Here is a 25499-nt window from a genome sequence, read left to right as displayed (position 1 = left end):
CACTACAGATGTGCATGCAGCAATTTTGCAACCAGATCGCATTGTTTTGTACCATGCGATACGGTGCTGGCAAATGCATCTGCGTTTAAGGAGTCCTTAAGATTGCACAAACACCTGCTGCAGATCACAAAGGCAGTGCGATTAAATCTGGTGCGGGAAATGTGCACGAATTGGGGCATTTCCCACACCTCATTAGTGTTAAACAAGCATTTAAACGCTTGCAGAGTGGGTGGAGCCCAACTGCAAGGTAGTTTTAGGCCTTGTTTACACCATGTGCAAAAACCTGAGCTTTTCTGCACGTGTTCTCTAAGGGCACAAAGAAAACAATTGTTCTCTATGTGCCCTGTTCACACTACACTGGTGTCACGTGCTAATTCTTTTTGCGCCAGAATCTGCAACATGTTTAACTAAAACTCGCATGAAAAATGATGTAAACACATGTCTCTGCAAGTGAAATCTGCACGTGTTTTCTATCGGTTTTTCTGCACATATGATGTGCATGAGGCCCTAAACGTTCCCTGTAATTCATCTTCAAAGACTTTCAGGTACTTGAAGTGTCCAAATGGTGCCTGTACGACTGCACTACTACCTTAGGAATGTTGGACTGGGTCAGATTAACTTTTACATTTCTGCTAAAACTTTCTGAAGAAACTTTTACTTGTATGTTATATAATTCATTGCTTTTTCCATAAGCCACTTTTCAAATGTATTGGTTTTAAATATCTTTAAAAACCCCAAAAAATACTTTTAATGAGAACTTGAACAGTGAAAGCTGTTCACAAAATGGTAATCGAAGGGCAAAGGGCTAGAGACCACTTTTTATATAGCACGTAGTCTTTATGCAGTTGATCTTTTAGCCATTACCAACTTGCAATGCTCCGTCTCTGTGTAGAGCTGGCTATCTTGGCAGAGGCAGTGATTTGCTTCCTAATGTCAAAGCTGGTGATCGGATCATGGTTGACATCTATTGAAGAAACAAATACTGGGGCAGGGCGATTTTGATGTTCAGGAAGCTATGCACAGAGGACTTTCAACGCGTCACCTCAGCTATGCCATGTCTGCGTTGCATAGAGAAATATGTAGACCCAGTGATGTCACTTGCAAGATATAAGCAGGTTAAATTTCAGATCCCAGCTACATTTGTATTAACCTAATGTCACCTTGTGAGTTTTTTTTTTTTTTTTTTGTTATATTAAACATATGAAAATCCTCCTTTTTTTTGTTTACCCTTTTATCTGTCTTTGTACCTTGCAGTGTAATAGACTTTTGAAGTGGTGTCCTGCTCCAGACTGCCATCACGTTGTTAAAGTTCAATATCCTGACGCCAAACCCGTACGTTGCAAATGTGGCCGTCAGTTCTGGTGAGTTACTTGTGCAAGAGCTGAGACTTGTTGTGAATGCATAGGTATGCCTAATGCATTTGTAGTATGAAAACAAAAATGAGTTAAAAAAATGAATTATTGTGCTACAAGGAATGTTAGTTTGCAAAGAAGGTTAAAGAAGACAAAATTAAACAAAATGATGCAGTACACCTCTGCAATACATTAACATTTCCCCATGTCTGTCCCTTTAACCCTGGTAAGGCCTTATGCACACTGGTTAAAAGATCCCTCATGTGCACAGATTGTGGAATGGAACACCGGGCATCCCGGTTGCAGGAATACCCGGAGGCAGAAACGGGTGTTTGCTCATCTCTTGCCATGCTCCCAACTCTCTCCATGGGTAGTTCTAGACACCCAGGAGGAGCAGGTGAGCCCAGAACACGTGGATGGTGGGGGGGGGGGGGATTTGCCACTTCTAAAGTGTGTAGAAGTGATCAAACGGCTTTCTAGCCTCCATAATCCTTATGTCAACAACAGCAAAGGAGTCCAAAAACATGCAAGTATAGAAAAATACCTGTTAATCTTCCAGAAATGCACACATTAAGACTGTTGTGGGTTGCCAACGCACAACTTTTTTTGTGGGCTGAGTGTTGTCAGCCCCTGCCATTTGTCTTTTGCTAAAACAATTCAACCATTCCCACTTAAACGCCAGTTATTCTGTAGCCCATGATCAGAATTGGTAGGGCTAAATAGCATCTTTTTCACTTATTAAACAGAACTAACAAATTCCTTTCAATGGTATACACTGTATAGTATATACCAATGCTCAAATGAGAGGGGGGGAAAAAGCTAATTTTAAAACCCCATTCACATCTTAGCGTAGTGGAATCGTACGATTCTGTCTGTTTCCAGAACATGCTAAAAATGCACCATAACGTGCCTTTGCGTGCCAGTTGCTGTTAATGGCATCCAAAACGCAGTAGTGTAAAAAAAAAATAAAAAAAAAAACAGGAGTTTTGTCGCGCAACAAAATGCCCAAATATTTTGCAAAAAACACAATTCTAAAGTTGGCTTCAAAAAATGGTACAAAAGCTACAGTATTTTGGTGCTTTTTTTGAGGGTAGGGCAGTGTAAACAAATGGGCTGCCCCTATGTTTTGCGTCAAAAACGAGCAAAGAAAAAGCATGAGAAGTGCATCCTATGTCGTTTAGGTGTTATGGTAGCCTTAGTGTTTACATATAAATGAATAGCAGATATACAGTAAGTCACATAAGTTTGTTACCAACAGAAACACAGATTGAATATGAGGTTTGTTGCATGTTTTGTATAATTCGTTACTAGCCTGTTTTAGAACACTGGCTATTTATAGATTTATAATAAATTTGGCCCATTTTCAAACCTTAATACAGTAAAACCTTGGATTGCGAGCATAATTTGTTCCAGAAACATGCTTGTAATCCAAAGCACTTGTATATCAAAGTGAATTTCCCCATAGGAAATAACGGAAACTCAAATGATTTGTTCCACAACCATTTATTCATAAGTCCTTCAGTTTATAGTCCATATAAAAAGATTATAGCAATGTGACCAGGTTGCATAACCATAAAATGTCCGTACACAAATAAAAAGCCTCCACAGGGGGTTAAGAAGCAAAATCCAGCAGGAGCTACAGAGTATAAAAGAGAAGAGAGACGCCTTTAAGTGTAGCTGTTACATTTAATGAAGGTACAACATTCAGCAGCTCACATGGTTGATGATTAAAATAGGCACATGGCACAGGCATCCTGGGTAAAGCTGTCCGCATAGACCATCCTCCGTGCCGCGGGCTCTCACCACTGTCGATCTGCAATCGTGACTGGGAAGACTACCCTGCAGTAGCATTGAAAAGTTATTTACAAATGAATTAAATTGATTTTTGTTTTTAATTTTGTGCTTTTTCAATGTGAAATGTGTAAATATATGTTAATATATACCGTATTTATCGTGTGTATAACATGCACTTTTTTCCCCCCTAAAATCAGGGGGAAATCGGGGGTGCGCGTTATACGCCGATCCCCCGCTGTTGCTAACTTTCTGCTGTTCTCTGCGGCTTCCGTGTATTTTCGGCCGCACTTGGCTGTCTTCGGCCGTTCTCGGCGGCTTTCGGAAAGCCGAAAATACCCGGCACCATTTTTAAACGGCAAATGACTGACAAGGCTGCATTGATGGGCATTTAAATGTAAGGTTTTTTTTTTTTCCTTAAACTTCCCTCCTAAAAGTTTTTTTTTCTTTTAAATTCCCTCCTTGGGGCGCGTGTTATACACTGATAAATACGGTATGTGCAAAAATATTCACTAACAAAGCAAACAATTTTTTTTTTAATTGTTTATCCTTTATAAAGTAGACATGAACAAAAAAAGAGCAGGAAAATAAATTGAGGAGCATAGGGAGTTGAGGCTGATTAGAGTAAATTAAGGGTTAATAAGGTGTTTAACAGAGGAACATGTGTTCATCCCTTTGATCTGCAGATGAAGAAACAGAAAGTTACAAAAAGAAACCATGTTTCTTTTTATTTTAGTGTTTTAGGGCTGCCAATGTTAATAAACATTGCAGCTGCTTTTTTTTTTTTTTTTTTTTTTTTTTTTTCACAGCTCCAATTACCTGACTTCTTTAACACTTTAGCTGCCAACAGGGGAGACTCACTAACAGCTCAAAGAACCTAGCCTGAAAGTTTCGGTTTCAGGTATTGGTGCATTTGCATGAGTACCGATACTTGTGCAAATACTCAGTATCGGCACCAATACTAGTATTGGTGCAACCCTAGTTATAACTGGTGTCTGACACTTGACTTTTTTGGTGTTTTTGCCTTTGAAAAATCAGAATTTTTGTTTTTGTATTGTTACAGCTTCAATTGTGGAGAGAATTGGCATGACCCAGTTAAATGTAAGGTAGGTTTGTGTAAGGTTCAAGAAATGTTTTCTTGCATAAATCCAAAGTAAGGTGTTGCACGCATTCAAGTTCTGTAAATACAGTACCATGTTTCTTTAGCCAGAGCTGAAGTAGAAGTAGCTGTAGTAAAAATCTGTGAAAAGGAGGCCAGAGCTTCATCTGCTGGCACATCCATATCAGGAAAATAGTGGCACTGAGGGGCGCTCTAAAATGTTAGTCTATTTGACATGTTAACATCTAGTGTGTCTGACACTCAAACCCACTGGAATACTTAAACCACTACACTCTGCCTGATTAGCTTTCACTCATCCCACTAAAGCCTAGTCGACACAATGAAAGTGGATGGTTTTTGGAGTGATCCTCCAATAATCTGATCATTAGTACACCGTCTTTGAGAGCCAATCATGACATTTCATGAGAAGGGACAATCACAAAATGTTTTCTTGTTTGATATTATAACGAACAATTCTTGTTTAATCAGTATAGTATTCGTCTGGAAAAAAATCAAGTGAACAAAACCGCACATGCTCGGATACAAAAGAATAGAATATATTACATAATTGTGGGAAGTGTCTTGCAAGAAATTTTGTAACTCTAGTAACCTATTCGTTTTCAATAGACTAGCATACAAAGAGAAATGGATCATTTGTCTGATATTCACATTGTATGTTTCAGGCTTAAAGCGGAGGTCTGTCCAAAAAAAATAAAAAAATAAAAGCCAGCAGCTACACATAATGCAGCTGCTTAATTTTAATAGGACACTCGCCTGTCCTGGAGTCCAGCAATGTCTGCACCGCAGCTGATGTTTCCATCAGCTGTCGGGTGCTGCGGTTGCGGGTAAGGGAACCCAGCAATGTGGCCTTTACGGCTTCACGTTGGGAACCCTACTGAGCATGCGCTAGGTCCTGCTTCTCCTACTGGCCCGGCGACAGGGAGAGGAGGAGGGACCCCTTCTGGTGACGTCATGGGCTGTGGCGCAGAACCACAGAAGTGGGAGCAGGATCTGCCGTGTCCCCCCACCAGGCGGGAGAATATTAATAGCTCCGTTTTTAGAGAGATTTCGTTTAAGGAAGTGGTGCAATATCCATGCTGATATGTCAGTTAGTAAGTTATTAATGCGAGAGTAGACTGAAGGATTGAGGTGAGTAGACAGACAGATTTGGGTGTCATCATTGTATAAGTTGTATTGGAAGCCATCATTGTATAAGTTGTATTGGAAGCCATCGGCGGTTATCAAGTGACCGAGGGAGGAGGTGTACTTAGAGAAGAGAAGGGGTCCAAGAACATAGCCTTTGGGGACCCCCACAGAAAGGGAGAATGGAGAGGAAGAGACAGAGTTGTAGGTGGCACTGAAGGAGCGCCGTTATAAATAGGCAGAGAACTAGGATAGAGCAGAATCTCGGAGGCCAAGGGAATGTAGTTTGAGAAGGAGCGGGTGATCAACAGTATGAAAGGCCGCAGAGAGGTCAAGTAGTAGGAGTATGGAGTACTGGTTGTTTTAGCAGTTAGTAAATCGTTAATGCGTTTTAGTAAAGCAGTTTCCGTGGAGTGCTGCGAGTGAAAGCTAGACTGTAATGGGTCAAGAAGGTTCTTTTCAGTGAGGTTTCACTTTTGAGTGAAACTCTGCTTTAGCAGTGTGAAGGGAGGAATCCTATCTCCACTGTTGGGTGTTGTATTCAGACAGTCACAACATTCATAGCTGCTCAAATACTGGAACAGTGATTGCATCAAATTTTCCACCTGGTTCAATTGATTATGGACTTGCAGTATATCAAACCAGGTGGTGCTTGAAGGCCACCCACGGCTTAAATTTTGGCCAATTGAGTAGGAATCTGAAATTTTGAGTCATGTGTGTGAACTTTTATATTTCCCTGGCTCCTCCTGGTTCCCTCGTGTAACTTTATTTACAAAACAAAAATGGGCAAACGGCAAGATTTTTAATGCAGGAGGACATGCTTTGTTTCTCCTGCATTATAATGACACACCTGCCTGTCCAACCCTGTACAGGGAGCTCCACCTGCATGCACAGGACTGACGTTAGATCAGCCTGGCCAATGAAAGTGGCACTCAATACCCAGTATCCAGCAGCTAGAAGATAGCAGCCAGCGGTGAGCTCCAGCACGCCGCATCACTGGAGCCGAGGTGAGTATAGTTCCACTTTAATGTTGCAGCTGCTATGACAGAACCATAAGGGTCCACACCAGAATGTGATGTGGGAAAGGCGTGTTCTGTGCACTTTCCCACAGTGTTAGACTCCCTGCCTTTGCAATCTGCTGCAGGTTCCAATACACTGTTAATGGCACCCTAAATGCATATTGCAAACACAGTGCATTTGTAGGCAGCAGATCGCATGGTACTGCTGTACCATGCTATTTTTGTGCAGTGCATTTTTGTGCTTTCAGGTGTGATTTGCAGCCCAGACAAATGCAGGGCAACGATTCTGGTGTGAACCAGCCCTGACACAGGAAGGGCTACTGATTGAGTAAATTGATATTGATGGCTATACCATAAAAGTGGGTGATAATTCATCCAGTAGCTACAGGCAAATGAGAATAAGTGACTAAAAAGTGTTTTTTTTTTTTCTCTCCTCGACAGTGGCTTAAAAAATGGATCAAAAAGTGTGATGATGACAGTGAGACATCAAACTGGATTGCGGCTAATACAAAGGTATGACCCTCACATTTTCTTCTTCCCTATTCACTTTAACATTGTGGGTTACATAAAGTTTATACAAACGGAGGCTGATGTTTTTGGTACTTTTTCTGTGAAAAATGAACCCACAATTTTCTGAAACTACTTCAATCTGTACAAAGTAATTGGCATCTATCAGGGTTTTTTCTGTGCTTAGTAAAAATCAGACTTTGCTTTTAATTTTTGTTTCAATAGATTTGCATAAACAACTGAAAGTAGACTTGATAAAAACGATAGGACCCCTAATGCTTTGTTTGCACAACCTTTATTGGCAATTGCTGCAAACAGTTTTCTGTAGCTTTCGGTAAGATATAATCACCTGGCGCACACACATATAGTTTTGCTCACTTTTGAACAAACTGCTCTTGCTGTCAGGTTTAAAAAAGTGCCTTCTCTAGACAGCATGTTTTAACTTTTTTCATAGATATTCAATAGGATTCAGATCAGTGTTTTACAGACCACTTCAGAATAGGTAAACACACAAAGTCGTGGCTCTCACAATCATTCTCTGGAGGGAATACAGACCTGTGGATATAAGAGAGGGTGACCTTAGAGAGCCCAATCTATTTTCCTCTGCGGAACCACAGCAGTGGTTCTAGTTTGTTCTAGAAAATAGCTTGATTCACTCAGTCCAGAAACAGAAAATCCAAGGCACTCATGCTGAATGATCTAGGTTTTCTCTTTCTGCACTGAGTGAATTAAGCACTTCAGAATAGTCGAGTGTTTTTGCTTTTAACTTTGTGTTTTGGGTACCATGACTGAGAAAAAGCTTTGTGAAAATTGGCAGTACATTTTACTGTAGAATTTCTTAACTGCACTTCCTCCATGTTAGTGTTTTTCTTTGAAAACCGCCTCCTTTTCCATCTGTTGATATAGTGCTAAGTTGACTTGCCAGAAAGCTCTATTTCCATCTCACCTGTCCAAAGGCCATTCTCCTAGAAGTATTGTGGCTTGAGGGATGCAGTTGTTCATAAGATTGCTTTTATTTAGATCACTTTTCAGGAGAAATTAAGTATTGTTTCAATGAAGTGTGAGGGTGGCAACAAATTTTGTCCACGTCTGTATATGAAGAAAGTTAATTATGTTTTATTATACTGTTTATAAAACTTGCATTCTCCCAGGAATGTCCCAAATGTCATGTGACCATAGAGAAAGATGGAGGCTGCAATCACATGGTATGCCGGAACCAAAACTGCAAGGCAGAATTTTGCTGGGTGTGCCTGGGTCCTTGGGAGCCCCATGGATCCGCTTGGTAAGGATGCAATGGATTTACCCAGGACTTCTTACAATACAATGCCTAAATTAATAGATGTTCAATGGGCTTAGTGTCAAAGTATCGTTAAACCATATGTCAAATTAAAAAAATTATATAAATGTTTATATTGTCTGAGTTACACAGCTTTATGGTAATTGGAACCCTGTGGTTATTCCTCCCCTCGCAAGAGAAATCACTTGAGACATAGAAACTGACCCTTTTAGGCTTTAAAGGATAGGTTTATCTTCAGTAACATGTTACACCTGTATTTAGGGTGTGACATGTTACTAGGCAGCCGGGCCCCTCACCCGGAGCCCCCCTCTGTGGAAACTGGCACACAGGTGTGTCATTCAGTTACAGGAATCTGTGAATAAATTAACTGAAAGTCCCATCTGCCATTGTGGTTTTTATTCAAACTGGATTACAGTACCAAAGCACATAGGAGGACTACACCCCCACTTGCATTTAAAGGCACTCAATGCCTTTGTATGTCCTCAGAAGTTTGAATCAATTTGCTTATTGCCTTACCTCGTCTAAGGACTTATAGGCATCCATTAACATACAGGATCCGTGTTTACACATTTCAAGGTCATCAGCAATTTCTTCACTTTATCAAAAACTAGTAAAAGTAAAAAAGAGAAGTAAAAATAAGTGATAAACAATCCACAAAGTGATAAAAAACAAAACAAAAAAAAACTTGGTGGTAAGCACAACCAAGTGGGACAAAAAATGTTCTATACTTAATGAAAACTTTTGTCTCACTCTAGTGTTATCCCTTCAGTGTTGCCACCACCATTAGTACACCCTTTCACTGCTTAACCTTACTAGAATCAGGGTACTCTCAATCTAAGAATTTAAGACGGTGTGTACTTGTCTTTACTCAGCAGAGCAGGCATGATGAAATCACTGCTAGGCTCTACTACAGAGTTTTTCTTTTTCTTTTACATGGGTTATTTCTTAATCTGGCAAAGAAACCTCTTGTAGCATTGATTGAGTCCTGTTGGAGTGTCCTCATACTGTAACTGCACTGTTTGACCCCCTGATACTAGGGCTCTAACCATCTGGTAAGTGGTCAAATTGTGTACTGGTGCTAAGAGGGTTCCAATGGAGAGACGCTGCATTTTCATAACTATTTAAAGTGGAACTTTAGTCAGAAAATTAAGTCCTGCTAGATCTCTTCAGGCTGGCCTCTTTTGCTTATCGCTATGTAAAACATTAAAAATGTGTAATAATATATATTATATAACTCAGGACAGTGCGGTGCAAAATGACCAATCCGTATGAAAATGTCCTCCTTTTAAAAGTCCATACATCCACATATCGTGATGAACACAAAATGTGCCACTGTGATGAGGATGTGCATCCAAACTTTAAGCATGCATATGTCAGCGTGAGTCCAGCCCATCCACCATAGACATCCATAGCCGCTCACCTCATATCTCTGACCCACAGGTCTACAGACGCCTCCCCGTATGGGAAAATATAGTAGTCAAGCGGTCAATTAGTGACACCGGAGATGAAAGCTTTGCAGTCAATGGAAAAAGATCTCCCCACGATATGTAATTAAAATAAAAAAAGAATCATCTAGTGCTCTCTGTAATCACTTGCCGACCGCTTACTGCGGCAGGTTGGCTCTATTGCACAAAATGACATACCTGTATGTCATTTTGTGCAATAGACACTGGGGGCGTGTGCTGATTGGACATTGTCTGAATGTGTTGAGGACCATCAGGGTTTACATCTCAACCACTGCTTCTTTTAGGCAGACACATTCCATGTTAATTTGGAAGGTTCTAGAAGCTGTAGAACCTCTTAGGTCCACGATTTCTAAATGGATTAGACAGGTTCTACAAGTGGCTGTTTATACTTTCATTTCTTTTTTTTTTTTTCTTCTTCTTCTTCTCTTGTTGGGCTGGTTCACTTAAGTGTTTAAGGTTTCTTACATTTTGAGGGACACAGCTCATTTGCCTCATTACCCTTCCTCTTTGGCCTGCTTGCTACAACTGAGAAGGTGGGAGGTGTTAAATTTTAGTGTGCCTAGGGTCTTTGCTGATCTTCTCTAGCTAGTAAGTACCTGAACGTGATGTGGATTATGTCACTTTCCCTGGCCACTGTGGCTGGCAGAGAGGCTAATGGAGCATGATCTGTGCTTGATTTAGCGTTAACGAGGTCTTATAAAGAGAACCTATCCCTGTAAATGTGCTATCACGCCGGGCACAAAGTTCAGTTAAAAAAAGAAAGAAAAAAGTTGAGCCTCCATGTAAATGCATGCGTTGAGAGAACATGCGTACAAAATTGACAGTTGCACTACCCATGTTGCATTTACCACACATGTCAAAGTGAAAACAATTATTTTAACATCCTTATTCACTTTTACCTCTAAACTCTTAGACCCCTTTCACACTGGGGCCCCGTTTGCGGTAAAGCGCCGCTCATTTTAGCGGCACTTTGCCGCTGTTTAAGTGGTGCTTTTTGGGTGCCAATGGGGAGCTTTTAAACCCAAAGAAGGGGTTAAAACTCCCATGTTGCAGCATTTCTGAAGTACTGCCCATTCATTCCAATGGGTGGGGCGTTTTGGGAGCACTACATACAGCGCTCCCAACCCACCCCAAAGATGCTGCTTGCAAGACTTTTCAGAACATCCCGCAAGCGCACCGCCCGAGTGTAAAAAGTCACATTTGAATGGGAGGTGGTTTTCATATGCTTACCCTGTTTCCCCGAAACGGGGTAGGGATTATTTGCGGGGTAGGGCTTAGATTGCAGCCATCACCGACAATCACGCTAGGTCTCATTTTCAGGGAAACAGGGTAGCAGAGGCTATTTCCAGTGCTAAAGCACCTGAAAACCGCCCAGTGTGAAAAGGGGTCTTAAAGCGTTGCCTACAGACTTTGGGTTCCAACGTTTGTCCTTTAATGGGCACAGGCAGCATTGAGGTTTGACATGTTTATTTTCTCGATGTAAGCTCCTTTGCTATGTTTTGCTAAAACATTGGATAATGCGCTTGTGTGCACTAAAACCAACCTTTGATAAACTGTTGCACTAGAATGCGACCTAAAAATACCACCACCATTTTATTTTTTAAGGTCTCTGCTGTCAGAACATTTATAACATTTGGAGCATTTACTACAATTGCAGTAAAGGGAACAGTTGATATGCCAAAATATGTTTCTACCTTACTGTTTGAACTGACAAGAAAGTGTCTTTTGAGCTGTAAAATCCTTTGCATGTGATGTCAGCCTTGCCTACCTGATGTCTAAACGAATACAAAAGACACAACCCTCTTTATTCCCCCCCACCCCTCCTTCCCATCTCTAGAACACCTCCTTGTGCACAAGACGTTAAGATTTCTGGCAGAACTAACAGGTATTTTTTTTTTTTTTTTTTTGCATGTAACTAACATATGTAACAAAACAGTTTAATGATAATTAGCAGACCAAAAGGGAGGTGATAAGTAAGCAAAGTTATTTTTTCGAGTTTACTGACACTTTAACAAATATATTCAATACAGCACATGTACTTATTTGATTTACAGGTACAACTGTAATCGCTACAATGAGGATGATGCAAAGGCTGCTCGAGATGCACAAGAGGTGAATATATACAAAGTGCTAGATGTGGTGTTTATTGACACTTCATAGTCTTTCCTTGGATGAATAAAATTTTGCCACAACCCAGTGAATAAATGTTTTTTTTTTTTTTTTTTTTTTTTGGGGGGGATTTTACTATAATATAATTAGCAGCATTATACCTTTTGTATCTGGTTTGTTAAAGTGTTTGAAACCCCAAAAAAGGGATCCTGTTCCTAAAGCATCTTAAACAGCACAGTGCTTGTGCTGTGTGATTTGGCCCCCTTTATCACCTAAAAAACCTGGCTAATCCTGCCTGGTTCTGCCCTCCCCCTGTAAAGTGACCATGGGGCATCATGGTGGCTGCTGAGCCCCTAACACCATGGCCAGTTTTCGTGCCTCTCATAGTTCTCCTGTCGTACTACCACCCCCCAACCCCCACCTCACCGCGCCTATCATCAGCTTCATCCACTTCAAGATCCTTCCCTCCTGCTGGTAAAATGAGTGTTGTGTATCTACAATCCACTCTGTTAATAACATGCCCCACTGTATGTCATTTTTTTTTTTTCTTTAAAGCCATTTTGTATCTTGTATCAAAGCGTCTCCTGGCGCTCACGTGACTCCTTGGCTCTCTTCCTCTCCAGCTGACATCAGTGGGCGTTCTTGGCCCCTCCTGCTGTATGTCAGACAGGGAGAGAAGGGAGCCTAGGAGTCACGTGAGTGCCGGGAGACGCTCAGATATAAGGTACAAAAAAGCTTTTTTTTTTTTTTTTTTTTTTTATAAAGGACATACGTTGGGGGTACATGTTATCTAACAGAGTGGATTGTAGAGACTTAACAAGTGGCTTTACAACCACTTTTAAGTGAACATAAATATTCAATCATGTTAAATTTTAGAAAAGCAATAGACCAAATGTTGCAGATTATTGAACTTGGACATGCAATTGTCAATTGACGTTTTAGTAATCTGGGCTTTAGTGCAGGAGCTCTTCTGGCAGCAGAAATGCGTTTGCACTGCAGTCCTCTGCTACTCATTGTCTTGTTCTGTAATTATAAGACTTCAGGCAAAAAGGTTGTAGAATTTGCTACACTTTGTAAGAATACAATTTATGGATCAGACTCTTGCTCAATTTTTGCATTCATTTTTTCTGAAGTGATTGTTTCCTTTTCCTACTCTGCAGCGTTCCAGAGCAGCGTTACAAAGATACTTATTCTACTGCAATCGTTACATGAACCACATGCAGAGCCTGCGATTTGAGCACAAGTTGTATGCCCAAGTCAAACAGAAAATGGAAGAGATGCAGCAGCACAACATGTCATGGATTGAAGTGCAGTTTCTTAAAAAGGCAGTGGATGTGTTGTGCCAGTGCCGTTCCACACTCATGTACACTTATGTCTTTGCATTCTACCTCAAGAAAAACAACCAGTCAATTATCTTTGAGGTAAGCATTAGTCCCATTTAACAGACTAGTTGTGAGAAATATTATCAAGTAGTTTGCTCTAATTTTCTTGTGCATGTCACTTGCAGAAAGATATTTAAGATATTCTTAAATTGTGACTAGACTTTTTTGCTTTGTTGCTTAGATTCTGACAATTGTGATTTTGTGCAATATTCTGCATGATTCACATGACCTACATTTTAAAGGTGAAATTCATTTTTCACTTCTCAGCACACTTTTGTTACTCCAATCTTCTCCTGTGTATTATTTTTAATATGTGAAATTCTAAATTAAACAGCTTCCCTTCCCCTTTCTCCAATTTGATACTTATTTTAAGTTCAAAATATGGTGAATTTGAATGGAGCCTTAATTGTGCATAAGTAGAGGTTAGCTTGCCGTATAAGTGTAGCATAAATGAACAATTTTAAAAATTGCCCATAGATGCACTTTTTTTTTTCTCAGAGAGCCATCCGCAGCACAATTTTTTTTATACGTTGTACTTTTCCTTTGAAGCCAGTGTCCTCTTTCATCAGCTGGCTTTCTCTTTGCTGGTACTGCCCACAGGCCTTGCATGATGCCAGCCTACAGACCTACAGCGCACAGGTTTGTGATAATCAAAGTGCTTGTTCACACCACTTATATTTGGCATTAGTAAATACAGTCCTAATGCATGGACAAATCCAAAAGCTGCATTTTGTATTGTTACCGTTCACACTAATGCGCTGTGTTGGTATGCGCACTAAAGAAACAAGGCAGGTGGCATGTTATCACACTGGCACATTGCACCACATACCGGTGTGCTTCAGTGAAAGAGAAAAATAAAACCCACCACAAAGCTTGCAGACAACACACTGTAGCACATGCAAAAAACGTTCCGCAGTCCACATGGCCAGTGCATATGAGTGGACATGCATATAGTGACTTGAACCTACACTGAATGCCGTTAAATAATGCCACCCCAGAATATGCATTCACGAGATCACTCTGCACTAACGTGCAACTCATTGCCTTTCATTTTGAAAAACAAGCCAATGCACCTTGCCAAGGGACCTTTTTGCAGTGCACCACAGTGCATTATAACGCACTACAGTGAGTTGTAGTGCCCCACATTATAAAAAGTAGCATGTGCACTTTATTGATGCCTTAGGCAGGCACATTAAAACATGAGGTAGCAAAGGTCATCCTTCTTTGTGGGGCAAAACTCAGGATTTAAAGAAATTGCAGTCACCTTTTCTTTATGCAATTTACACCATATGCTCAGTTTAAAACTGCTGTGTTAATAAAGTGGAATTCCAGGTACTGTTTTTTTGTGTTTTATATTAATTTTTTTTATTTCAGGTGTGTATATAAAATGTACCTCTCTGTGAGGGAGTTTCCCATTGTCAGAAGCGTAATTGTGTGGCGGTGTGATCCCGATGCGCTCGTGTCACACGGACACGGTAAATCTCGGATAGGCAGGAGGCTCTGTGATTGGCCCACCTGATCACATGATGGCTATATCCAAACACAGCCATCATGTGATTTAAATGGAGAGCCAGCCAATCGGTGTGTGTGAGCGGTTTCTTTTACATACTGATCACTAGGCTAGTGTCCCCAAAACAATGTTCCCCCCACAATAAAAATATCTGTCCCAGTAATCACCTGTGCCAGTGATCACACAAACCAATTATGTCAGGATTTTTGTTTATGAAAGATATGTAGCAGAATAAATGTTGGCCTAAATTTATGAAGAAATTTGATTTTATTGAATTTCTTTTAAAACCAAGTAGAATTAAATTTTGAAAAAAAAAATATATATTTTTTTTAGAGTATATCGCAAAAAATAAAAAGGTGAATAAATACCACCAAGAAGGCTCTAATTGTGTGAACAAAATGATAAAAATTTAATTTGGATACAGTGTAGCATAATTGCGCAATTGCCATTCAAAGCGTGAGAGCACGGAAAGCTGAAAATTGGTCGGTGAAGGAAGCGGGTGAAAGTGCCCAGTATTGAAGTGATTAAAAATAACTGCTTTTTGTTTACTCCTGTACTAGTTCTCGGGCCTGTTGCCTCCATGAGAGCCACTTACACTAGTGTCACTTATATGGCCCTCCTTCCCTTTGGTTCACAGAATGCCCTGTATTCTGTCACTCATCCTGGAGCTCCGCTTTAACTCTGGTCTACTGGAATTGGGTATAATGAATTTCTTCCTCCCCAAAAAGAGTATTGAGCACGGTTTTAAAACCTATTTAATTTTTTCTTTTTATATTAGACCCCTCTTTGCTTTCATATTTATTTAACCACTTAACAACTGCCCATTGCCGATTAACGGCTTCAGGGCGGTTGTTTAACTCTGAGAGGCCGTTAATTAACGGCCTCCCAGAATTCTGCTCTCGCGCGCACACGAGAGCATCCGTGACCGCTGGGTCCAGTGGACCCGGCGCATCACGAATCACGGTAAACGGCCGCTGATCGCTCCGTCAAATGACGGAGTGATCACTTGTAAACAAGCCGGCGTCATGTTATGACGCCGGTTCCTCCCTCCCCCCTCTCTGTACCGATCGGTACAGCGGAGGGGGAAGAGATCGGTGTCAGCAGCGATGTGGGCTGCATCTGCAGTGCCCACATCGCTGCTCACCGAAAATTAACCCCTCGATTCCCTGCATTACTCTGCAATACCCTGCCATTACTCTGCAATACCCTGCCATTACTCTGCAATACCCTGCCATTACTCTGCAATACCCTGCCATTACTCTGCAATACCCTGCCATTACTCTGCAATACCCTGCCATTACTCTGCAATACCCTGCCATTACTCTGCAATACCCTGCCATTACTCTGCAATACCCTGCAATACCCTGCATTACCCTGCCCTTACTCTGCATTACTCTGCAATACCCTGCCATTACTCTGCAGCACTCTGCAATGCCCTGCAGCACTCTGCAATGCCCTGCAGCACTCTGCAATGCCCTGCAGCACTCTGCAATGCCCTGCAGCACTCTGCAACGCCCTGCAGCACTCTGCAACGCCCTGCAGCACTCTGCAACGCCCTGCAGCACTCTGCAACGCCCTGCAACACTCTGCAACGCCCTGCAACACTCTGCAACGCCCTGCAACACTCTGCAACGCCCTGCAACACTCTGCAATGCCCTGCAACACTCTGCAATGCCCTGCAGCACTCTGCAACGCTCTGCAACACCCGCCAATACCCTGCAATGCTCTGCAACGCCATACTCTGAGATACCCAGCCATAGTCGGTGATACCCTGCAATACCCAGCCATAGACATCCCCCCCCTCCCGCCGCCCTCCGGTGCTTCTACCGAATCGCTAATACGATCAAAGCCAGAATCTTTTTTTTTTTTTTTTTTTTTTTTCAGGCTTCCCAGCTTAGAGGTGAGATGCGGGGTCTTATTGACCCCACATCTCACTGTAAAGAGGACCTGTCATGCCATATTCCTATTACAAGGGATGTTTACATTCCTTGTAATAGGAATAAAAGTGATCAAAAAAATTATTTTTGGGGAAAAAAATGTCAAACTAAAATAAATAAAGTAAAATGAACAATAAAAAAAAATGTTTTTTTTAAAAGCGCCCCTGTCCCCATGTGCTCGCATGCAGAAGCGAACGCATACGTAAGTCCCGCCCACATATGAAAACGGTGTTCAAACCACACATGTGAGGTATCGCTGCGAACGTTAGAGCGAGAGCAATAATTCTAGCCCTAGACCTCCTCTGTAACTCAAAACATATAACCAGTAAAAAAAAATTAAATCGTCGCCTATGGGGATTTTTAAGTAGCGACGTTTGGCGCCATTCCACGAGCGTGTGCAATTTTGAAGAGTGACATATTAGGTATCTATTTACTCAGCGTAACTTCATCTTTCACATTATGCAAAAATTGGGCTAACTTTACTGTGTTTTTTTTTTTTTTTAAGCACAAAACTGTTTTTTTTCCAAAAAAAAGCATTCGAAAAATTACTGCGCAAATACCGTGCGAGATAAAAAGTTGCAAAGACCACCATTGTATTCTCCAGGGTGTTTGCTAAAAAAACATATATAATGTTTTGGAGTTCTATGTAATTTTCTAGCAAATAAATGATGATTTTTACATGTAGGAGAGAAATGTCAGAATTGTCCTGGGTGCTCCAGAACACCTGATGGCACTCCATGCATGTTGGGCCTCTGTATGTGGCCACACTGTGTAAAAGTCTCACACATGTGGTATCGCCATACTCGGGAGTAATAGCAGAATGTGTTTTGGGGTGCAATTTGTGGTATGCATATGCTGTGTGTGAGAAATAACCTGATAATATGACAATTTTGTGAAAAAAAAAAGTAAAAAGAATCTTGATTTTGCAAAGAATTGTGGGAAAAAATGACAACTTCAATAAACTCATCATGCCTCTTACTAAATACATTGGAATGTCTTCTTTCCAAAAAGGGGTCATTTGGGGGGTATTTGTACTTTTCTGGCATGTTAGGGTCTCAAGAATTGAAATAGGTCGTCAGTACTTCAGGTGTGATCAATTTTCAGATATTGGCACCATAGCTTGTGGACTCTATAACTTTCACAAAGACCAAATAATATCCACCAATTTGTACTTATTTTTACCAAAGATATGTAGTGGTATAAATTTTGGCCAAAATTTATGAAGAAAAAATTACTAATCTGCTAAATTTTCTAACAAACAAAGAAAAATTCATTTTTTTACAGAATTTTCTGTATTTTTTTCTTTTATAGCACAAAAAATAAAAAACCCAGCGGTGATTAAATACCACCAAAAGAAAGCTCTATTTGTGTGAAAAAAAGGACAAAAATTTCATATAGGTCCAGTGTTGCATGACTGAGTAATTGTCATTCAAAATGCGAGAGCACCGAAAGCTGAAAATTGGTCTGGTTATTAAGGGTGTTTAAGTGCCCAGTGGTCAAGTGGTTAAAGGGGTTGTAATGTCAGAAGGTGTTTCATCTTAATGCATTCTATGCAGCCTTCCTAACACCTGAGGTCCCTCTGTCCAGCGATATCCATGAGCATCTCAGCCACCTGAGATTCTCCCTCCTGATTGGCTGAGACACAGCAGCGGCGCCCATTGGCTCCCGCTGCTGTCAAAGTGAGATGGTCAATCAGGGGAGAGAGGGGGCAAGGCCGAGTCAGGGCTCTGTGCCTGAATGGACACAGGGAGCTGTGATTTTTGCTTGGGTGCCCCATAGCATTCTGCTTTCTGTAAGGGCACTCAGCAGAAGGGAGGGAGCAGGGAAGAGGGACCAGAGAAGAGGAGGATCTGGGCTGCTCTGTGCAAATTCACTGCAACAGAGAAGGTAAGTATAACATGTTATTTTTATAGGAAAAAAATGAGACTTTACAATCTAACTTTCATAATTACATTTAAAAGACTAATAAATTCAGCATGCACATTTCTGCAGATATACAGAAGTCAGGGCAGGAACAGAAATATACCACATACCTACATGCCTGTGTAGGGGCACCTTTTATAGCTTAAAGTCCACCAAGAAGATCAAAAATGTATTCTTGCATTGGGTCCCCTGGCACTGCCAAGGTTTTTCATGCCTAGGGATAGAGGAATAAGGAGAAAAACCCTATTCCTTCATCATGGTCTCTCTGTTACTGTGACATGCCTCTAAGCTGTGGCCGGCCATGGTCACACTCCAGCCTACTAAACATACATTTAAGGGGTAATTTTGTCAAGACTGTGCTCAAAGCCTTGAGCTTCAGGCAGAGGAGAACAGCGCTAAAGTGGGTAGGGCCCCCCGGTCCTAATGCACATTTAACCAATGCACTGCAGATGGGAAGCCCACTGCCAAAGTGAATTTCGGGGCAATCCTGGTCTTGGGCTTTACCATGTCAATAACGTGTTATGAACACATTATTTTTGTATTGTATGTATGTGCAGTGGCCTATATTTAAAAATAGTAAAAGGTTTGATATATTTGTCAATCTTTGTGTGTTTTTTGTTTTTTTTTCTTTTATCCTGTGTAGAATAATCAAGCTGACTTAGAGAATGCGACAGAAGTTCTGTCTGGATATTTAGAAAGGGATATTTCCCAGGATTCCCTTCAAGACATAAAGCAGAAAGTACAAGACAAGTACAGGTATTCTTTTTTTGATGCAATTTCTGTTCTATAGTTGTGACAAGACACATTAAAGCAGACCAACACACTGTATATAACAAATTGCTTTGATTTGTTATGACCAAGTACTTCTTGTTCTGTAATTCTTTGTACTGTCAGCATGAGGCAGCCATCTTCAGGCTGACTGTGCTTCTGAGAGGGTTTTGCTAAGCAAATGCTGAGTATACGTTCCCCATAGGTATACTGGTGTTCATCAGCAAATATGTCGAATTGGGGAAGACAAATTTTGAGAGACGTATTCATGCCTAATTAAGGATCACACTATCGCAAAATAAATTGAATTCTGATAACTGTATGGGGTGAATACACACACCAATAGGAATCCTATATTTTTGTACATGCTTGCAAGTCAAAAAGTGCCTGTTAAGTGGTATTAGGTGGTAGCAAATAAGTTCACATTTTTGCACTGGTGGCAAATGTTTACGTGCACATTGGTGAAGTGTCAGTGAGTGCAAAAGTGCATGGCTGTGTGAAAAAGTTTGTTGGTGCAGTCTTAACGAATGCTGAATTGTGCACCAGTGGTGGTGAGTGCAGAATTGCATCTCGGTGCAGTGGTGGCAAGTGCAGCAGTACACGTGTTTCAGTAATAGTCTTGTGGATTGTAAAAATGGGCTATGGCTCTTGCATGCAGTAAAATCTCCATAAAACAAATTTACATCTGCCACAATTGAAAGTAGCCCCTTGTACATGCCTGTGCCCCAGATCTTTCCTCATCATGTCAAGCAGCCTCAGAATTACCCTTTGTGTAACAGTAATCGGGATTACCCTCATTGTATAGCTGCAGCAGCAACTTTGATAAGGTTTGCATATGCTTTGGGACCAAAATCCCACTGGTATCACACCAGAGTAGTACAGGAACCTTTCTCAAAATCGTGCAATGCGGTGTTGCATTGATGTGAACAGGCGTCCGTAATGTGATTTCAATTGTTGTGCGATTCAAGTTGTATCTGAAATCACACTAGTGAATGAACCAGGCCTTAAAGTTCATTTTCTTTCCAAAGCAGCTATAGTCTAAGCCAAAAAAGGCCCATCACCTGCCATCTCCTCCATAGTGGGGCCCTTGATCTCCCTGCAGAAGTCTGATATTCCCACTGCATCACAGCCAGAGCTTTCAAATCCCCAGAGAGAGAATATGCTTTTTTGATTGCAGAGCTAAAGGCCTGTCTCAGTAAAGGCATGTGTCAGGCCTATGTAGAGAGATCAGTACATCCCAATAGTGAGCATGGGTCCCACTATGCAGCTGTTGGCAGGGGACAGGCTTTTCTGCCTGGACTGTAGGTGCTTTAGAAAGAAACCTAAAGCGGAACTTCACTATTTCAATCAAGATTGACTATTTTTAATTCTTATGCTGCTAGCCTTAGTAAATGGATAAAGTATAACCTGTTCAGTTTGTGTTTTTTTTTTTTTTTAATACATTTAAGTTTCTACCTGGTTTCAAAGCCTAGGTAATGGGCAGGTTTGTTTTGGGTTTTCAAAATGAATGTGTTTTTAGTTTGTGATGCTCAGATGCAGCGTAGTTCCACTTTAAGGTGTAAGGTAATTTTAACACGGGTTTGTTTTGTGCCCATATTTGATATAAACTGAGTGTTCAATTTGATTTTGACACTAAAATCAGTGAAAGCCCAGCCCCAGTACCGCACTGAAACTAAATCCAAGAAGAGTGACAGAAGTCTTCTCACTAATTAATGTAATATCAGGAGCCTCATGGTGTCTGCAGGGCAGAACTTCCACTTTTGATAGTTTAAAATAGAATACTACTTTACTATTTAGCTGCCGTTTTGAGTGTTTATAAACAGCACTTCAGAAAACACACATGCAGGCAGTGCACCAATATGAATGTGATCTTAGCCATTGTTGGACTGCACAGGTCACAGCACAATGTACAGAGCCATCATGAAAAGAAAGTTTGGATGGCTGCTCACCAAACTGAGATCCAAATGCCGTTATACACATAAAACAATGAAGAACACGAGGAGCACTACATGTACAAGCAAGGGAGGCATGGCTTACCTGTTTCGCACATAAAGTGCTTTATCAAAGTGCTCATGTTCTTTATGGTTTTATGTGAATGAAGGATCTCAGATTGGTGTGCAGCCACCCGGACTTTACTTTCATTATTGCTTCAGCTGCGACTGGGCGAGCACGCTGTAGTGAGGAGATCATACTGTTGGAGTCGGCTCACCTGTGAGCAGCGTGGACCTCTTGTTTAATGTACAGAGCCAATTGATATGAGTCTATGATCAATGGTAATGACCAAATACAGTGATTACAGATATAAACACTCCTTTCCTTTATCCTGCACCTTAACCCCTTCACCACCTCCTCCCTTTGTGTACCGTGTTTCTTCGAAAATAAAGCCCGGGTCTTCTATTCATTTTGGCAGCCAAAAACACAGTAGGTCTTATTTTTGGGGTAGGGCTTGCCATTTAATGTGATATCTTCTCTTCCCCCCCCCCCCCCCCCTCTCCCTCCCTGCCTGTCAGGATTCCCTAGTTTGAACATAGTAAAAGTGGTTGTTAAATGCTAGAATCCTGTCTATTACAGTAGTATATAATGTAAAAGGTGTTTTCCTGTATACCAATTGTCAAATACCTTGTAGCGCCGCTTGGCACTTCCGTGACCCGCTGGAGCCGTTTTTCCCTGCTCGGAGCATGGCAGAGGGAGGGGGGCCCAGAGATCCCCCACTGTGAGAAGAGAGCAGCGGGAAATCAGCCGAGCGCTGCTTGGCACTTCAATGGCCTGCCAAAGCTCTCTTCCCCTTTCTGAGCACTGCATAGGGGTGCCCAAGATCCCCTCACTGATAGCTAGGAGGGGACCAGCGGGAAATCAGCTGAGTGGCTCTGTACTGAAGGTACTTGAATCAGATTACAGAGAGACACACCTTTTTACATTATATACTACTGTAATAGAGAGGATTCTAGCAGTTTACAACCCCTTTAAACTAGTGCTTATTTTGGGGGTAGGGCTTGTATTACAGCCCTCCCTGAATATTGCACTAGGTTTTTTTTTGAGGGTAGGTCTTCCTTTCCGGGAAACACGGTATGATTTGTACATTTATTGATGCCTTGTATCTAGTGCCCTATTACCAAGCTTCAGGTTTTAACCACTTCAATACCAGCATTTGTTTTCATTTTCAAAACATTGTGATAAGATGTTCTTGAGGGTGTCTACAAAACAGGGCCATTTTGTTGGAGGTGTTTTTTATACTGTCTTGACATTTTTATGATGTTTTATAACAACATAATGGAAATGAACAACTAGCACTTTCAGAACAAGGTCAACCATCAAAGCCTTCATGCTACTTTTGTGACTTTTTTAAAACCTTGATTCAGTATTAACCACTTTGTTATTCTTGCTTTTTTCAGATACTGTGAGAGTAGGAGGCGGGTTCTGCTGCTTCATGTGCACGAAGGTTATGAAAAGGACTTGTGGGAATATATTGAGGACTGAGCCCTTTACACAGACCAACCTCTGTTGCCACCTGACACTAGATTTCAATGCCCATTAAAATGCAAATATGCGCCCTGAGGCCGACCCTGCACATTTTGCTGTCTCCCCTTTCCCTCTCTTGCTCTCATTTCTTGCGCTCCTGCCAGACTTTAGTTTATTTTTATTAATTTTTTTTTTTTTTGGGTTTTTTTTTTTTTTTTTTTTTTTTTTTTTTTTTTTTTGAAAGTTTAAGTAAATTATATTGTGATAATAAAAGGAAAGCAGTTAGCAGAAGCAATGGTTTTGACAGTATTGTAGGCATGTTTAACCCTTTGGCACATAGCGACTGGCAAAGCCTTGAATTTTCTTGGCAAATTGTCTGACAAAAATAATGCTGGTCCCTTGTGTTGCTAAGGTGTTAAAATGTGTACAGCCCCTCAGCTATTTGCAGTGCTTTTTCCTAACTGGCTTGCCATAATCAAGCTGATTTCCCTTTCACTGCTTTCTACAGAAAGGCAGACCTCCCTTCCATACCCTACCCAGTTGTCCTTTCAACCTATGTCTTCTGTCCTGCGTTATACAAGTCTTTTGTCTTGCCACTGTTTAGCCATCCTTCTCTTTACCTAATGTCTTCAGGTTATGCCTGGCACCTTTTCTTACCCTGGGTTGGAGCTGAACAGCTTTGGAAATTTGAAAAAAATTGAAGAAAAATAAAAAATAGCTTTGTACATGACTTTTAAAAACAAAACAAGATTAAACTGAACAGAAGACAGCAGTATTTTTCAAACCTGTAAATAGTGCATCTGCATGAGCAGGGAGGAGGTGGGACGCACGGTGTTTGCATCATGTTTAAGTACAAACAGAAAAAAAAAAATATTTATTCTTTCTTGATGATTGCTGGTTCTGGTTGTGCTGTTTATTCCTGAGATCTTGTAGAGTGGACACAGCTTAGCTTTTTAGTGGATAACAGGTCCATGAAATCACTGTGCACAATACAAGATCACCAAGTGCCATTCACATTGACAAACTGTTATACTTGGATTTTTAAATGTCTGTGCATACAGAAGACCACAACATATAGAGTATTTCTCACATTCAGAAGCGCACAGCGTCAACAAACAAAAAAAAAATCCATCTGTTTGCCATTCTAACTTCAAGGAGCGAATTCAAGCTGCAGCTTTTGCACTGAACTTGGCCAGGTTGGCTGAAGCAGAAATTTAGACACAAATGAGGCTTTGTACAGAAGGATGGATGCCTGCTCTTCATTAGGATTCTATTCATTTTTACTTCTCTATTGAATGATTGGAGTGTTTGGGGTGGGGAATGTTTTTTTTTTTTCTGCTGCAGTTTTGCTGCAGCTCTGTAAAAGTTTGAAGAGGTGTTGTAAAGTATAGATAAACATAATATACATACTTTTTGCAATAAGGATTGACGAAATATTTGAGAAACATGAAGAATGATACAGCAAGCAAAAAAAAAAAAAATACATGTTTTTTAATTGTAGCAAGTTTTGTGGCTGTGAGTGATGGCAAAGATAATTTTTGGCAAGCCTTGGAAAAGTATTTATACAAAGTGGGGATGTTGGCAATTGGTTGGTATATTAGCAGAACACTATATATATATATATATATATATATATATATATATATATATATATATATATATATATATATATATATATATATATATATATATATATATATATATATATATATATAATTTTATTTATTTTTTTTTTTTTTTTTTCAATATCAGACCTGGTCATCTGCTTGGAAAGTGATAGGGCAATGTAACTAGACAAAAGAATGAATTTGCAAAGGTGTGCATTACTGCACTGCCTTGTAAAATAAGCCTAATGGAGTTTTAAAATTGAATGTTGTCATATGATTCAAACTGTAGCTAAGATTATTAGAAATCATGATGATAGGCTTCATGCAGAGTCATGCTATGATCTGTATTTTGAGCAGTGTGAGTAATGTTTCTCTTCACATTCCCTGTCACCTGGGAGCAGGGTTCAATATCAAAAGCCATGGTGTGCAAGAAAGGCCTACATTCTAAAGGGTTTGCTTCACAGTGCTGTTGTCACTAGCAGAGAAAAGCTGGTTAGGTTTAGCCTTTGGTTTTAGGGTGGAACATGTAGCATGTTCCTAGTGCTGCAGTACGGGGAGAAGTTCCCCATTCTTGCCAGTTTTTGAAAGCAGTGCAGCCGTGTCATTCATTCACAGAGATCTGTATATGAATGCACTAGAAGTCCCGACAGCCTTGGTGGCTATAGGCTTGTAGTTCTGAATGAGCTACCACAGCCTTTTTCGTAGCTCATTGAGTCTTCCTGTCAGCAAGTATTGGCTTACCCATATTCGTAAGTGGATACACTGACAGTGTGCAGGAGACCTGCATGCATCAGTGATCTCCTCATCGCTGGTGCAATGCTTTACAGGCTCTCGATAAAAAAAAAAAAAATTCACTTTTTTTATTTTTTTAAATCTGCAAAAAGGTACATTTATTAGTCTTTGCACAAAGGTGAACTTATCCTTTTAAGTGTTACATGTTTTTTAGCTCTGGTCATCTCCAGTCCCTTTCTCAGTATAAGCATCCCCTTGAGGAAATTCGTTGGTAGTGTCTCCCGACCCTTCCTATTAGCTTATGACTGTTGGAAGCATTGCTGGGCAATAGTGTGGGATAGGAAGTGAGTGGGGCCATGATCCTTGTCATCCCATTACTGAATTCCCCAAGATCCTTA

The 25499-nt window shown here is 40.7% G+C and overlaps 1 protein-coding gene across 1 annotated transcript in view; it reads left to right on the top strand.

Annotated features, from left to right (window-relative positions):
• Positions 1-23653, top strand: part of ARIH1 (ariadne RBR E3 ubiquitin protein ligase 1) — an 87647-nt gene extending 63994 nt beyond the window's left edge. The window contains exons 7-14 of the mRNA XM_077471950.1: positions 1255-1361; positions 4207-4249; positions 6846-6917; positions 8063-8193; positions 11729-11786; positions 12944-13204; positions 19179-19291; positions 22696-23653. Of these exons, the coding sequence (XP_077328076.1) occupies positions 1255-1361; positions 4207-4249; positions 6846-6917; positions 8063-8193; positions 11729-11786; positions 12944-13204; positions 19179-19291; positions 22696-22780 (870 nt within the window). The 3' untranslated portion in view covers positions 22781-23653. The remainder of the gene's footprint in view (positions 1-1254; positions 1362-4206; positions 4250-6845; positions 6918-8062; positions 8194-11728; positions 11787-12943; positions 13205-19178; positions 19292-22695) is intronic.
• Positions 23654-25499: the final 1846 nt, after the last annotated feature.

The sequence above is a fragment of the Lithobates pipiens genome, unplaced genomic scaffold (genome assembly GCF_037356315.1).
Source record: "Lithobates pipiens isolate NorthernLeopardFrog02 unplaced genomic scaffold, aLitPip1_a1.2 Scaffold_8, whole genome shotgun sequence".
Classification (NCBI taxonomy): Eukaryota; Metazoa; Chordata; class Amphibia; order Anura; family Ranidae; genus Lithobates; species Lithobates pipiens.
This window is presented reverse-complemented; position numbering and strand designations above follow the sequence as displayed.